This window comes from Rutilus rutilus (assembly GCF_951802725.1).
Source record: "Rutilus rutilus genome assembly, chromosome: 11".
NCBI lineage: Eukaryota > Metazoa > Chordata > Actinopteri > Cypriniformes > Leuciscidae > Rutilus > Rutilus rutilus.
In genome coordinates this window covers 8,007,990-8,025,449 of record NC_140216.1, presented here as the reverse complement: position 1 = coordinate 8,025,449, position 17,460 = coordinate 8,007,990, and the positions used below count along the sequence as shown (strand labels likewise).

Sequence of the window (17,460 nt, the reverse complement as noted above, 5' to 3'; positions counted from 1 at the left end):
GCTTTCTACAACCAGTTTGCACAATCAGTATAACACTCCGGACATGGAAACAAGCAAGGGCAAAACATTTCTATTCAATTCTTCTGATAAACTATCATGCAACCTACTTAAATTGCCTTTATAAATGGGCAGCGCAGTCTACATCAAACATACCTTACTTTTCTAGCTTGACCCATTAGTATAGAAAATAAGGCCATTTCACAAATGTGCTCTGCAGGGTCCATTCCAGCAGATTCTTGTTTCTTTATCAACTTGCAGGCTGGCAGCGCCTGTCTAGAACTGTCCGCAATCTCTGTCCTCTCATCCTGCAGAACAGACAGACTGGGGGGCCTTTTCTTTTGAAACACCATATAAACCAGTCCCTGAGCATATTCAGTGTCTGAAGTTGGGATTGTACTCTACCCATCACATCCTCCTCATGCACCCTTCCCTCTTGAATGTTCCTATTCTTGCCATGGACAAATCCCTGTTGCTCAAACTGCCAGCTACGGTCACGAGAGGCTGGTAAACAGCAGTTATTAGCATTAAGTAAAGTCACCTCTAACTCTGGCTACACACTACATAATCAAGCAGGACACAGCTGTGACTAAGGTGGACTTACCTGGAAGTGAAGAATGATGGTCCAGATCAATCCCAGTGTCAGTTTTGGGTTCCCATCTGTGATGTCATCATTGCGTATGTTCACTAATTTGACCTGCATTAAAGGCAAAAAAAGGCTCTCATTAGTAGAAAATATTTCAACGAGTTTAAGGTGTATTTTTTTCAATGTTAAAAAATATTTTAAAAACCACACTGATCGCCCCAAAAAGATCATAACATTGCTTGACTCTGCTAACAACGCCTAAGGACTGAACGAGTTAAAAAAACTGGCCATCTAATGTAATTTCAGGACAGCTTTGGTGTTTGTTGTCCTCTTACGCTTACAGCTGTCAGAAGCTATGTACTGTGTATTTGGAGAAGGGTGCTGGTTGGCATTTTGTCTGGTTTAGGGACCCTGTGCTGGGGTGACATAAGGGAGGGGGATTGGACAGGCTTGTATGGGGCAAGAAACATCTATCACTCCAGGTTATGTTATCTTAGAGCCATGTTCCCAACTGAAGCACACAGAGACAGAGGACACAGACCTGCATTATATTAGTGAGGGGTAACCAGTCAGCCTCAATACTAAAGAAGACACAACTTTTAATGACCGACTCTTCAAATCTTGCATTAGCCCAACCAACCTTGAATATTTAGTTATAACCTTGAATTTGTACATAAAGGACTGACAATATGTAAAAAGCGACTTATGATTATTTCTGAGAGTGAGAAAGTGTGTGTAAGGGTAGACATTCATACCTGTCTCTGCTTGAGGAAGTCCAAAGCAATCTGCACATTCTGGAGTCGGTGAAATCGCATGCGACCCTTTTCCCTGGGCTATAAGGAGAGATAGAGAGAGAAAGAGAGAGAAAAAAAGAAAAAATGCTGATGAGCGCACTAATAATCTGAGCAAATTAGAGGTCTGTGTGAAAACCGTTTCATTAGCACAAGCCTGAAAGCAGCAAAAGCAGCACACTGCAAAGAGACACAAGACCCTGTCAGGATCGTCAGTAATTAATAATCTTGCCTCAGAGTTACAGGGAATAGTTAGCATACTGTCACCAATAGCAAATAATTCAAACAGCAAAGCAAAACTTATTATTGCACCACACACTTCTGTCTTGCTTGCTAACATCTCTCTATTAGTGGCCGACCAATAGCAATATCTAGTGTAGGACAGTAAATGGCCGATATAATGCCAATAAACACTACCGTTCAAATGTTTGGGGTCAGTTTTTGCTCACCAAGGCTTCACCAAATCTATTAACAAGGCCGAACGGCTAATTCTATTAATTAGCCAAGTGAGCATGGCCAATAATCTCAAAACGGCCAAATATCATCCGATTAATTGGCCTGGCCAATATATCGGTCTATCACTACTCTCTACTGAGGTCACATATCAGACTTGCACACCCTTACATGCAAAGCATGCTCACTATCACCAACAAATGCAGCAGCATGTACAGCAAACCTGCAGGTGAGCAGAAAACCCCCACAATAGGGCAAACGTGGCCAAGTCATCGGATTGAAAGTGTTGGAGTGTTTGCAGCACTGAAGTGAAGTGAAGTGAATATAATGTGTGTGACAAGGCGAGGTCCCTCAAACACCTGAATGTAATAAATCTGATTATGTGAGGTATCATGAATTATGCATCGGCATATTAGACATTCCCCTTTGCATAATCATGAAATTGACCTGCCCTTTGAGTCCACGCCATGCAGTGTACAGAGATGACTGTGTGTGACTATGCATTTCAATTGGGAGGAGGGGGGGGGGGGGTCACACATACTCCCTGAGCTCCATCCTCCTCATCCTCCCCACCCATCAGGATGAGTGGGGGTGCGCGTGACACAGACGTTCTCCGCAGAGTCGACACACCCTTGTGCTGATGACATCATAGAGAGGGTCACAGAGAAAGGATGAAGACAGAAACAGTGTTGAAGGGCTGATATATGTACGAAACAACAGTTAAAAAAAAAATTAAAACAAGAAGGAGGGAGAGTGAAGCAAAACAAATAAAAATCGCAAAACAAAAACACAATAAAATAGGACGAGAGAAAACAATGGAGACAGAGAGAGAGAGAGAGAGAGAGAGAGAGAGAGAGAGAGAGAGAGAGAGATCGCAGAGGGCATGTGGTGTGTCAGCAGTCTGTCTCTGTTAATCCACCTCGTCATTCAGTCTGCCCCAGTGCATCATGGTCTGAGGCCATCAGAGTGGGCAAGATTGAGTGCAGAAATAATGTACTAAAGCAGATGTCATTACAACACTGCAGTGCATGTCAGACTCAGCTATTCCTCTGCTGCAAGGCCTGTATCTACATTCGTTGACATCAGCAACAAGCCAAGACACTTTATAACATCAGCCTAACCCCCAGGTCAACTCATGTGACATGATCCCCAGGTAACATGTGGCTCTGGATTGCATTTATGGAAAATAAAGAAGATCTCTGCCACATGAATTACCCAGGAGAATTGCATAAAGCATTGAAATCATAACCTGTCTGTGTTAAGGTAATTAAGTTGCTTTCTCACCAATGTGACACCAGACAGCACCTCAAGCAGGGAAATAAGATTATGCCCATCCCTTAGATCCTCATACAGGTCTGTGATGTGCTTCCGCACCTGGAGAGAGAGAGAAATAGAGTTAGAGAGTGATGGTTAAGTTCTTTATAACTTTTAGAAGCCTATGTGTAACCGTGTGTATTATGAACAAGAGTGTGACCGTTTCAATCGAGTTTGTGCTATTACTGCAATTTCTGTTACAGATTTTATACATTAAACTGTATCTAAAGGACTACTAGCAAACAACATTTTGATTGGTTGCAACTCATTAACAAAAGAAGCCTAGATAAGATAGTTAAGTAAAATAGTTTCACACCGAGACAACTGCAGTGCTCTAACTCGAACCAGCAGAGGGCACCAGACTCATTGAGATGGGCCAGTAAACAAGCAACAAGAAAAACATGGAGGATCTTGAAGTTCTGTACTTCATAGCACACACACACAAACACACACGTGCGTGCGTGTGTGTGTGTGTGTGTGTGTGTGTGTGTGTGTGTGTGTGTGTGTGTGTGTGTGTGTGTGTGTGTGTGTGTGTGTGTGTGTGTGTGTGTGTGTGTGTGTGTGTGTGTGTGTGTGTGTGTGTGTGTGTGTGGATTCAGAGATCCTAAGCTGTATACAGCAGATCCAACACAGCTGCCTCCCCACAGGACTACAGAGGAACCATCTGCTGAGTATAAAGAACATCCTGACAACTCTGTGTCTCTCTATCCTCTCTATTCCCTCACTTTATCCCAATCAAATCAGAAAGAACAGAATTATATTATATACACTAACGTTCTTAAGTGTGGGGTCAGAATGATTTTTAATTTTTTAGAATAAAGAAATTAATACTTTAAAGGATGCATCAAAATAATCAAAAAAGTTAAAGTAAAGACATATATAATGTTACAAAAGATTTTAATACATAAAAACTGTTCTTTTGAACTTTCTATTGACCAAATCAGCTGTTTTCTGAAAGATCATGTGACACTGAAGACTAAAGTAATGACTGCTAAAAATTCAGCTTTGGCATCACAAGAATAAATGTTAACATCTATTTAAACAGAAAACAGCAATTTTTTTATTGTAACAATAATTCACAATATTTACTGTTTTTACTGCATTTAGATTAAATAAATGTATAGCCATAGTGATCATAAGAAACCACTTTCAAAACATTAAAACCCCCAAGCTTCTGATTTATTATACTGTATAATTTTGAATTGTATAATTAGCATAATAATTTGAGTATGCAATAAAAAAGTATTTGGAGCTAAAAGCATGTTCAAAAGTATGATTTGAGGTCCAAAGTACATCTTGTGTTTCAATGTAAACAAGAACATCTGACAGTCTATATAAATAAAAAAAAGGATCACATGATCAATGTCACAGAGTGTTTTGGTTGAACATTTATGTTCCCACACTCCCTGAGCGCAATGTAGTAATTTCTTTCCACTTCTGTCTCTCTCATGTTCCTTCAGTGTTTATCGCAGGTGTATTATCATGAGATGCCCTGTTTCCATAGACACAAAGAATAACAAACTCTACTTGAGCACTGGAGTAATACCCATGTGATGGGGTATTAAATAATAAAAGGTGTCGCACTCAAATGTGTCTTAGTTTGCAGTCATTCTTGTGGACAGGTACCCTCTCAAACCAGTTCCCACATTTCTGCAATGAGCTCACTGTTTATGTTAGAAGTGTGTAAAGAGAAAACACACTGACGTGACACAAACTACACACGCCGCTTTGTCAGTCAGTGTTTGCCTGAGGATAACCGCATACCTGTTCACCTGCCAGAGATGGAGAGAGATATGTAAACACAAATGCTAACAGGCATCATCACCTATTTAGTATCTGCTAATGAGACTCAGGACAAACTATGTGAGCTATCCTACAACAGTCAACAAAACATTTGAATGATTGCTGATTTCCAGAAATTATCATCAGAGATAATCCTAGACTTGTCAATGTTGAAACGGCATGTCATGACGTGTCAGGCTCACAGAGGTCTAGGATGTTTTTTTATTATGGGGAATTTTAGGATTGGGTTCCCTCGCATGATTATGATCACATTTGGGGGTCTAGTATAAACTGTATAACGCACTACTTCTAGCGTCTACCGTTAACAGCAGCACTGTGTGAACGTATCTCATACAGTCTGACCTGCATTACAGTAATACCAGCAGAGTTATGAGGTCACTATCTCTAGCCTCATAACTCTGGCCCTTCTGTGGTTGGTCATCTGCCCTGCCCTTGAAATACCCAGCATTCTTTGCTCTCATGATCTGCAGTCAGTGGGGCAGGAGATAGAGGATTAACAGACACAAAAATATAGTTCTGGAGCATGACAACATGCCAAATGTCATGTGGACAAGATACTGTGGCGGTAACGTTATTGGTCAACACTATCATTCACTTGCAAGATTCAAATTTACTCCAAGTGTCCTATTACCGAAGAGATTAGTCTGAGTCTTCTCTTGTGAGTAAGTGTGAACATGAGCGTGCCGTGTGTTCAGCAGGACTGGAGCAGAGCGCCCAGCGGGCCTTATCATCGTGCAGTGCAGCAGAAAGGACAAAAATAACCCGGCAGGCTGGACTGTACCTTTATGAGATGTTTGTTGACCCATTTCGTGAACGTTTTCTTCTGCACCCTGTCTCGTTCATCTGTGAAAAGAAAGATGGTGGAGGAAACAGCAGAAAAGAGAGGAAGAGGTGAGGAGAAGGGAGGAAGAGAGATTGGGTTAATTATGTAACACAACAGGAAGACTACAGCATCACGCTCTGTATTATTCACAAGCATCCCTCCAGTCTTGCTTTAAATAGCCTGAATTTGTCAAACAGAAAAAGACTGTAAAATGCCAAATAATGTATTGAATGATTAATACATAAAAATATAAAATAAATATTCAACAAAGCCATTTTTGTATATACACTACAGTCCAAAAAGTTTGGGCTCAGTATCCTTTTTAAAGAATCCTTCAAAATTATTAAACAGCACATCATTAATCCAGCAAATCGCAGCAAATCAGCATATTATAATGATTTCTGAAAGATCATGTGATACTGAAGAGTAATGATGCTGAAAATTCAGCTTTGCCATTACAGGGAATAAATTACATATTTTAAATGTGTAATATTTCACACCATCACCGTTTTTACTGTATTTTTTATTAAACAAGCGCAGCCTTAGTGAGCATAAGAGACTTCTTTCAAAAACATCCTATTGACTATTTTTATATAATGTCAACACCAGGCTCTCTTCATTGCAAGAACGCACTAGTTTAAAATACAATGACAAACAATACAATATACAAACTGGTGAAACATTTTTAAAACATCCTAGAAATAAGTTTTGGTATAAAACCTTTTAGAAAGTCATTAAATCCACAATATAAAACAAATTTTCGACAGGCAAAACAGGTTACAGCAGTACATCAGTAGCTGCATTAGCAGAGGTTTGGTAAAATTGGAAACTAGGCTGAAAGTTAAAAAAAAGACCAGTTAATAGGTTCATTAACATTGTCAACTGACCTACATTCTCCACAACTATAGCATGTAGGAGGTTGACAAAGTCACACATGAATACAGGCTCAGAAAACCATGTATGTTCAGGTTGATACAGACAGGGTGATGTTGCATCATACCCTATGTACCTAAAACTGCACAAATATAATGTATTGAATGCTATCTAATTCAGTGTACAGTATGTGGTATGATAACAGTCCTGATCTGACACCTGATGCAGCGGATGCCGGCATGGTCTTAATACAGTGCAAACAAGGCATTATGGACAGGAAGTTTTGAATTGAGACATGAACTTCTGGTCTCTAAGGCACTTCTTTTTGTTTCTTATCCTAAACATGCCAGACTAGTGACGCAGCCAAGCAAAGAATAGAAAATGATCACACGGCCCTGCTGTTCTATGAGTTCATTACACGCCTTCTTTATCGGCCTCTTTCTACTGGCCTCTTACTGTGAAGCTGAAGTTGACGGGGTTACTATGGAGACATAGCAATACTAAGCAACCATGTGGTGCAGAAGGCCCACTTCCTCTGATAAGCACACACAACAACATCCTACTCAAATTTACAATATATATATACACACATGAAAATAAATTTCAAATTTCAGACTATTTCAAACATTTCTGATAGATAAGTCACATCTGAAGCTGCAAAATGTAGATATGCGTGTAAAATGTAGATGTCACATGTATTAATCACAGATTCTGTATAAATACAATCATAAAGTTCTGTGAATAAACTATATGAATAATATAAAAGCATCAAATAATGAGAAAAATATTGTACGCTCACACCTACAGTAGAACCTATTTGAATAATATAGATGTGAGCATGCAATATCTATCTATCTAACGATCTATCCAATTTTACACAAACTGCATAACCAATGTTTTAGCATACCCCTCGTTTCCTTCCTAAATTACAGTACAAAATGATTGACTCACAACATATGCTCTCTACTACCTTGGGAATTTGATCTGACTTTTGAACAGGAGTTGATACCTTCATGAGTACAGGAAACTCTTCTCGCATAACGCACACACTTTTGCGTTTTTGGATCTATTTCAAGCGCATTGAAGCACGCACGCACACACACACACACACTATTGCAAAAGTATCTTAAAAAGAAATAAATGTGTCAAGGTTCTTCTTAGAGAGACTTAGGGCTACTCCCTTTTTTCCTGTGACAGTCACACAAAAAGGCACATTCTCTTGTTTCTCAGTACAGTGAGTCATTGTGTGTTGTTTCACACACCCTGCAACTGGGCAAACACGTTACAGAAACTCACACCGTCATGTTCACAGTCACACTCATCCACGTGTGCTCACACACCGATACAGCATCACGACAAAAGTGGACAGGAACATATCAGCAAAGAACACATCCGCTGACACACAAATCACAGTGTCCATGTGACTAGGTGACGACATACGCACAGGAACACAAATAGAAACTGACCTGCGCAGCACATGAGCGCGTGCAGATGAGCATTCAGGCTCCTTTCGGTGCAATATTCAGGCCACATTCTGTTGGTGACTTATTCCTTTTGCAAAATGATCTACCATCTCCTTCGTCTTCGTGACATGTCTCTGGAGTGTGGTGTTTTGCACCTTTAATCCGAACACACTCTGGCTGGAATCTGAAATCTCTCCTTCAGAGTTGTAAATCAAGTCCACAGTTGAGATTAAAGGCATAGATATTTTCACTTCCTCCTTTTCTATATACAGCTCCAACGTTCTACCTCCTCGCTAGCCGGTCTTCCTATTTGCTACCATTTCAAAGCTCAGCTTGAGCAAGCAGTTTGGCTCACACGTGCATGTCAAACTCTACAAGAGCTCCTCCTTTCACTACTAATAAGGACTGACGCTCCCCTCCTCCCTTTAAACCTCGGTTACTCTTGCTCTCTCTCAGAGGTTAGATCTGTCGTAAACCCAGTAAAGAGTGCAGTCCTCTCCAGCTCGCACTCACAATCCGTGGTCACTCGGTTTCCTGCGGCTGAATGAAGAACATTTGTGCAGCAATCTTTCGAGAGTCTCTGTGCACTTGGAAAAAAAACAAGCCAGCAAGTTAATTCAAAGGTCCATATCATAAAGAGTCTTGTGACGCAGGTTGACAAGGTCCAATCGAGCAATAAACAAGTGAACGACGAGCTGTTACGTCATCAGCATTCCCTTGGCAGAGCTCTGCATGTGTATAACAGAACTGAGGGAAAAAAAGACTGAAAGTGAAAGAGAAAATGAGAGCGAATGTGGGGGGGGGGGAAGAGGTATCCTGGGGACTTTCTGGGATGAATGAAAACAATGGAAAAGTCTAGGGCTGCACGATCATTTCTTTTTACATGTCATTAGAATTACTAATGTACACAAATTAAGAAAATGTTAACAACTTGTATGTTTATTTGACCTTATCTCTCTACATTATGAAAACTGGTAAAACCTTAAAGAAGCAGTGAAATTCCTAATATAAATTACAATCATTCCAAACTATGTAAATGTTTTTCCAATCAAATAAAAAAAATCAACTGTATCTCAGTTGCATAAGTGCATTTATTCAGCAAACATTAATGTTTGAATATACTGCAAATACTGCAGACGATTATGCTTTAATAATCAAGAGATGCAGAAATCGTGATCACAATTAAACTATGATTAATCATGCAGCCCTTCTAGTTATGTAGTTCAATCTCCAATTGTCAGTCACTTGATCACACACTGCAGAAACGGGGTCCTTTTGCTGTGATCACAAACGTGAGTCAGCAAAAAACAGGCAGTGAAGTAACTACCGCGATACTACGCATGATCTCATAAAGCAGCGACAAACACAGAGCCACAGCCAATGTGCAGGCAGAAGTGATCTGGCATTTGATCGCCCAGTCTCGCAGTTGAACAGGTCTGTAAAATCCCTGCGAGGATGCTGAAGGTAAAGGTCCTGATTATCCTTAGAGAGCACAATGCACACCTGGTCCATCACAAATGTTCACTCACAATGCCATTACAAGACCAGCTGGGGCTCTTCTCTCATTCCTCCTTCCTGAAGGTATTTCCATTAGTGGTCCTTTCACTTATACCACCTTTGTCTTTTCCTCTAGCAAATTCTGAATGAAATCCTTTCCCCCGTTTCTCATCAGTTTTTTTGGGAGACACCGTTGTTCGGCTGCTCTCTCTTCCTGCGGCCCTCTGAACTATAAATACCAGGCAGAGCTTGCACTACTAATGCCACACAGAGTGCTTATCCGTCTCTCTCGCTCACTCTCCCACCCTCTCTTTCTTCGTGGTTATCACGTCTAATCTCTCATCGGGTCCGGTTGGACAGAGCTCCCTCCTCCGTGCGTTTTCTGAGCCCAGGCTTTCTTCTCTTTATTTTCTTTTCTTTTTTAGATTTGCGTTACTCACTCCCTCTCCACGGTGGCGTTCAGAGACTGGCACAGCTCGTGTCCTCTTCTCCTCGCTCCCTCCCTTACACACTACTTCTGTTCTTCTCCATCTGTGTTTCCACGTTAACAACAGAGTCCAATACACTGGATTCTGGGAAACAGGGAATGACGTACCCACATTTCAAACTAAAAGGACAAGACCCAAGCTCTTCATATTCTGTCTTTGGATAATCCATGCAATTAAAGCTGATCCCCCCTCCAGCTAGCCCACTTCATCCGATTAGTATGATATTACATTTGCGCTCCTTGTGACCACAGTTCTCTAATGAGTGAACCTTGTTAGCACAGTAACATCTGGAATAGTGGTTGACTGACACACACATACACACAGACTTTTTTATTATTACTTATTTGTTTTCCAGCAAGAATGCATTAAATTGATCAAAAGTGAGACTAAAGACTTATAATGGAAAGATTTATAATGTAATGAGCACCAAATTAGCATATTATAATGATTTCTGAAGGATCATGTGAGACTGAAGACTGGAGCAATGGCTGTTGAAAATTCAGCATTGGCTGTGCATGTGTGGTTAAATATATAATTTATAATTATAATAATATTTCACAATAATACAGTTTTTACTGTATTTAGATCAAATAAATGCAGTGCTGACGACCATTACAGTACCATTAGTCATTTACAATGTGTGTAATTTCATAAGCTTGTGTGATTAAAGAAAAAGAATACCCAAGATTTGTACCTAGTTAAGTTCAAATTTTATGATAGCGTTTTAGCAGTGAAAAATCACAAACACATGCTGTTTGTACTGAATATACAGCATAATATCATAAGGCAGAAGAGGTGAAAGCTAAATGTTTCGTGCAGGACCATTCTCAGGGATAAAGAGCTGCTGGGACTGTAACAGTAAGCCTCTGCATGAGGAGCCAAAGCACTAATACACATTAAAACAAAGTCTATTAGTCTTGAGGTGTAGTAGTGGGATTCAGACAATCATTGACTTAAGAGGACACTGGTATTGATGGATAACAGTGGACAGAACTCTGCATGGAGTTTGTTTTGGATTTGTGTACCAAATAAACTGCCCCGAGATTTGAGGTTTACCGCAATTGTATTAACACATAATTGAGTATAACAGCAAGGACAAAAAGGTGGTTACCAGCACAAACCAAACACAGACAGACACATACAAAAGCTAATAACGGAATGCGCCCAACCCTGGTGCTTTACCCACACCCAAGTTCTGCTATACACTTCCTGCTGTAGCTAATAATAACCTCTGTGGAGCAGTGTTGCATCTCTTTCTCTTTTCAATCTCTTCTCCACAAGCAGGCTACGACTGCTAGCATAGAGAAACAGACCGTGACCCTCATACACATACGCATGGGGTGCAAGTCATCCAAAAGAACAGCCTCCCAGGCTGACTGTCCCACTCAGACATTTCCACAGATCAAGCCGCATGAGAGTTACATAAGTACCAGTCTGTCTGACAGACAAACAAGATTTGGCCACCTCAATCAAACTCTGCCCAAAGGTTGTCACGATACCTTAATCTCATTTTACGGCTAAAGTGTCACAATACCCCTAATCCACCATGTTGTTTGGATAAGCTGTTTTATATATATAGAATGAGATGGGTATTCTGGTGGGCAATTACACAGATGCACTGATATCATTCTGGCTCGAGAAGCCAATAATTATTTTGATGTTATGGTCAATAACCGAAATAAACTAATTCTATACAATTTTGTCTAAATAAAGTCTAAACAACAAAAAAAAAATCACAACAAACACATTTTTAATGCAGCAAGTTAATTTAGACATCACAACATTATAATGCGCAGTATGAAAAAAAAAAAATTCATTTTGAGATTTGCAAAAGCATATATTTAACATTGATATTAGGGTTTAAAAATATTAACTTTTAATTGAAAATACAAAATATTCACCAACATATCAAATATTAACTTATTCATTACACCACTGTTCAAAAGTTTGAGGTCACTAAGATTTTTTTTTATCTAAAAAAGAGAAGATAAAACTGGTGTTTTGCCAGATGAGAAGTTTTATCTGTGTCATCTTTTTACTCTTTTAATTCCTTTTACAACTCTTTTAATCTTCTTTGCTTTTATTTTGTGATTATTTTAATTCCTTTCTGTGTAAAGCACTTTGAATTACCATAGTGTATGAAATGTGCAATATAAATAAACTCGTCTTATTTATATAGCACTTATTTATATAAAAATGTATACTTTTATTCAGCAAGGATGTATTGATCAAAAGTGACAGTATAGACATTTATAATGTTACAAAAGATTTCTAGTTTTGTAATAAATACTGTTCTTTTGAACTTTCTATTAAATAAAAGAACATTGAAACAATATTAAAGCAGCAAAACTGTTAATAACAAGAAGAAAAAAAATTTCTTAAGCACCAAAATCAGCATTATAATGATTTCTGAAGAATCATGTGACACTGAAGACTGGTCAGCTTTGCCATCACAGGAATAAATTACATTTTAAAATAGATTAAAATAGAAAATAGTTCTTTTATTTTTGTAACACTTCACAATATTACCGTTTTTACTGTATTTCTGGTCAAATAAATGCAGCGTTGGTGATCATTGTAGGCTTAATCTAACTGACCCCAAACTTTTGAACAGTATTTAAAAGCAATCTGTAAAATTGGCACAAACAGATCCCAAATACAACACCAAACATTCACAACACTATACTGTTCAAAGAATCCCGTAATGCCACCAGGTTTTAGGTAATGTGATACTGTACTAATGTGCAACACTATTGTGCCCAACCCACGACACATCACTCTACATCGTCCCCATTTGACTTGATCCTTCCTGACTGATGGCAATCACCAATAATGCTCACCAGGACATTTAACATTACCCAGGGCAGCCTCTGTCCTTCACCCAAAGCTCTGCAGTCAAAGTCTAAACTAGCCACATGGGTTGAAACACACATTCATACCGGTGCGAAATTTACAACTACTGTATGTAATGCGGCATGTGACAGTGAGCCGACTGCATAAATTACAGCAGAGCTATGTAAAGTAATGTTTACATTACATGTCAAAGACAAATTCTGTAGTGACAGTTTAACACTGTGTAAAGCTCATGATTACCAGTACCGTGTGATATTGTAAAATAACATGCTGTACTGCGATACGTTGACAAGTTTATTACAACAGAGCAGACAGCACTAATATAAGTGTTTGTACGGTTGTCATCACCAAAAACTGCATACTCTAAAAACAAAAGTTTGTCTTTTAACCATAACTGAGTGGTTGGGAATTCAATTAAGCATGCAGGGAAGTGGGAACACTGCTGAATTTTCAGAAACAGAAAATTGGCCACTGAATATGAATCCCCACCTACAATCAACTTGCTTGGACTAGGCTACCTGTTCGCTCTGTCATCTTTAGCAAAAGCTACACAATGGCAAGTGGAAATATTGGTTTAATTCAGCCATATATGTTTGAACTTTGAACCAGAAACTGATACAAAGAGAGAATTATACAGGGTCTACAAGTTGATGCATCAGAATGGTAATATGAAACATGTTCCCGTTCGCCATCTCAGACTCAGACAGATGCCTTCTACAAATCAGCATCCTTAGAAACGCTCTGAACATCACAGAAGGTCAGTGGAGAAAGTTCATCATAATATCATAATACATCATTATGATATACTGTATATTGTGCCCACTGTGTTAAAATGCCCACAGAGCATGATAGGATTGGTCACGTTTGTGACAGAAGGAAACAGGGGCGGTTTCAAATCGCGTCTGAGAGACATTTGGTACACTGAAGTTTTAAGGTTAAAATATGAGCAATGGCAATTTGCACATGGTTTGTCAAAGTATAAACCCCACACAGATTCAGTAAATAAACAACATTACTTGATTTTCACCACAGGAGGTATTTAAATTACATACATTATCAAATTTATGTATTATTATTTCAAACAAAATTAATTAAAATAATGTTTGAAACTTTAATTGAAAGGTTTAATTAAATCAATAAATCTGAAATGATGTAATAGGAAGAGGTGGAGCCCAAAGAGGAAACGTATATCCTTTCATGGTGAGTGACAGCTAGAGTGAGAGAGAAAGAAATGTCCATTACCATAAAGACAAACAGCACTCCTGGTGTTCCGGCGCCTACGGCACAACCACACTCCAGTTGCCGTCAAAATATGAGCTGCCACAAAGAGCAGTGGCAAGAAGATCTCTGGATCAAAAGGGTCCATAACTTGATCTCAAACTTAGAATCACGTCTCAAACTTCAACGTAACAGCATCTACAAAGAGAATTCAATTTGCAATTCTGGTCCACTACAATCTGCATTGCTTGGATCCTTCCATTTCTCTTCTCCTCTCTTCTTTCTATTTCTCTAGTTTCAGGCGTTAATCTCTCAAATTCAGAAATTGAGAAAACGTTTTACTTTTCTCTCCAACTTTAACTACTTTGAAAAAGTAACTGCATTGAACTGAGTCTTCCCTCTCTCTCTCTCTCTCTCTCCCCTCCCTCCTCTCTCTCTCTGACACTCTTACTCTGAATTCCTTTCCTCTGAAACAAGTGGCATACTTTTAGCTATCGCTCCAAGAGCCGTTATAAACCAAACGTGAACAGAGAACCGCAGAAAAACTAAAATGAGCAACAAAGTTCCTCTTCTCTTTGTCTGCCCCACATGGCTGGCAGCTTATCCTTCCTGTACGAGACTGTGCATCTACACTGGCGCATGTTCATGCGACGTGGATGTGTCTGTTTATGTGTGTGTATCTCTGTTGCTATGAGTAAGCGCTGCTGCTCTCTTCCATATTTACACGAGACCTTCTACGGAGAGCATCCTCTGTGAGCGCTGCACTTGTCTGAGGGGGAAGAGGCAAATAGTGTTGATGGGTGTGTGGTGGTGGTTCCCGTGATCTCATTTGGGGTGAGTTACATTCACTGTATGTGTGAATGACATGAGAGCTAACTGCATGGTGTTACAGAGTCGTTCTGGCATCAACAGCCTTATTTGTTCACTGAAGTGCAGTGTGTGATCATAGTCCAGTGATTCAGCATGACTAAGTGCAGAATCAAACTGTAAGAACCTTTGACTGTAAATAGAAGTTTTTCAGCTGACCTTACACAGAGCACAGATGGTGCTATGACTCCAAATGCATGTCATTTTGGGTGTGCCTAAAGATGTGTGCAACGGCATGAAGCTATCAGCAGAATCGTTGTGGTTTTGCGGTGACAGGTGGGCACATTAGCAACCTGATTCACTGGAACGATACGATGTCATGTGCCCATGTGATGAACATCCAATAATCTTTTACCAGTGCTATAGTTCTGTCCAATAACGGATTTACCATTTGCCGGACATCGTCTTCACATTCTCTGTTGTGTGTCATGTATTAAAAAAGTGAAAAGGGGAAAACACGAGAGAAAGAGGGTTTTTTTTCAACAAAAAAAGGGTATAGCGTGACCAGAGGAGATAAAAAAAAGTGACTGAGGGCGAGTGTCACAAAAAACTGAGTAACAGCTGCAAATCTGCGGCAGCAGTGTCAAACCACTCGGGCTCTGGTTTACATGCTGGTTACAAGACCTACTTTACAAATTTAAAGACATAATATTTAAACGTCATAATTTTTCATTAATTGAAGTAAAGCTAAAATAAAACCGTGCACTTGATGAAAAACTTACCATTAAAATGTATATATAGATACACAAATAACATATGTGTATATTAGTTTTCAGAGTTTTAGTGTCAGTACTACATTAAACTACTATGTACAGTATAATGTTGAATAATGCAATATGGGAATATTTGTGGGTCCTGATAATGCCAAATGTCTTATGATACCAGTAAAAAGTGGCCTACATTATTTTAAATATATCTAGTCAGTGAAAAGTGCAAGCATAAACATCTAAAACAATTCTGTATTTTCAGCTTCAAAATCATGAATATTTTTATTCTGGTGTCTCTATTGTCCTGTTTATTGGGTTTCCAGCACCAAGTCCAATATATAATATATATACACACACACACATATACACATTACACTTTATATAACTTCATTATGTATATGGTGGCTGAATTCATCTGAATTTACATCACTTTGTGTCATATACAGTACATGTTGAAATTATGCATAACATTGCAATTCTGTCCTTGACAGACCTTGTGACTTTCACTTACTGAAATATTTCGTTACAGGTCTGTGCATTTTCTACTCTAACTAGTCCTCAGCTAAGCTAACAATCTGGAGATCACTAAATACTTACTCACCAAAACACAGTTAATGACACATAAAGCAGCACACACTTACAATACAGCAACGAGATCTCTGTGCAGAAACACACAAAGGTCAAATTAATGCTAATAAGACGACAGCAGCAAATGCCATGGAGAGCCCAGCTCATAAGATCACGGGTGTTCCTGAAGGTCCGGTTCAAATGCTACTGGAAGACAGAAGAAACACAATGAAGTCTGTTTGCACAGTGCACAGTGCACATCTACAGGGCAAACAGTATGTGACGCATGACTTTCACAGGTAAGCTAGGGAAAGGGACAGATAACATGGAGAGACAGAGAGGAGAACAAGGAGATCTCTAGCCAATTTAAATATGACATTCAACCAGCAAACTGACAAGGTCACGCTGATGTCTAACCCAGACACACACTGTAACCCAAAATATAATTTGGTGTCCTTGCACTACAATATGTCATCACCATTTCTGTCAAGGGTTTCTCCTCCAAATCAAACCCAAGGTCACAGGAAATGTGCTGACCGCAAACAAAAGGCAGGGTATATGTGATCAAGCACATTCATGAACAATATGGCCCCCGTCACAGCCAGCATTATTTTCCTGTAACAGCACTAGTTTATCAGTATAAGTATTTTACCAACTAACTTAAAGGATACTCACATTAAACAATAAATATAGGCTATAGCAAAATGTAAACTATAACATCGCACAATCTGCTAAATGCGAGTAAAAGGCATGAATATACAACGATATTATAAACATTAGTATCATGATTATCTGTAAAGCTAATATAAAAAAGCGCTATAAAAAATGTACTTGACAATCAATTAAGAATAAGTGGTTCATCTGTTCTTTCATGTTCTGAAAGAACATTATGGAGAGTGAATAATGACAGAAGCTTTATTTCTGGTCAACTTTTGAAGAATGTCTGAACACAACAAACCTCTAAATACACAAACCTAGCTAATTAATAATGTCCTCATAATGCTGGCAGTTGACTGTAGTACTAAGAAATGATGATAGGGGGCAGTGCGGTAACAGTCAAGCATGTGAAGGCACATGGCCCAACTCTCTCATTATTAATCCAAAGGCTGTACTGCCACTTCTAATACCAACGACAGTCACACTTAACAACAAGTAACATC

General features: G+C 39.1%; 1 protein-coding gene across 9 annotated transcripts in view; it reads right to left on the bottom strand.

The window, feature by feature from the left end:
- The window catches only part of macf1a (microtubule actin crosslinking factor 1a), a 170,397-nt gene that overhangs the window by 101,964 nt on the left and 50,973 nt on the right, over window positions 1–17,460 (bottom strand). For 3 of the 9 annotated variants that reach the window (XM_084424338.1, XM_084424340.1, XM_084424342.1), the window contains 5 exons: window positions 5,726–5,787; window positions 3,112–3,201; window positions 2,369–2,464; window positions 1,339–1,416; window positions 602–694 (listed from right to left, as the gene is read on the bottom strand). In XM_084424338.1, the coding sequence (XP_084280464.1) occupies window positions 602–694; window positions 1,339–1,416; window positions 2,369–2,464; window positions 3,112–3,201; window positions 5,726–5,787 (419 nt within the window). Of the gene's footprint in view, window positions 1–601; window positions 695–1,338; window positions 1,417–2,368; window positions 2,465–3,111; window positions 3,202–5,725; window positions 5,788–8,106; window positions 9,832–14,183; window positions 14,327–17,460 lie in introns of those variants that run through there. The other 6 variants (XM_084424339.1, XM_084424344.1, XM_084424346.1 and 3 more) reach the window with 4 other exon arrangements.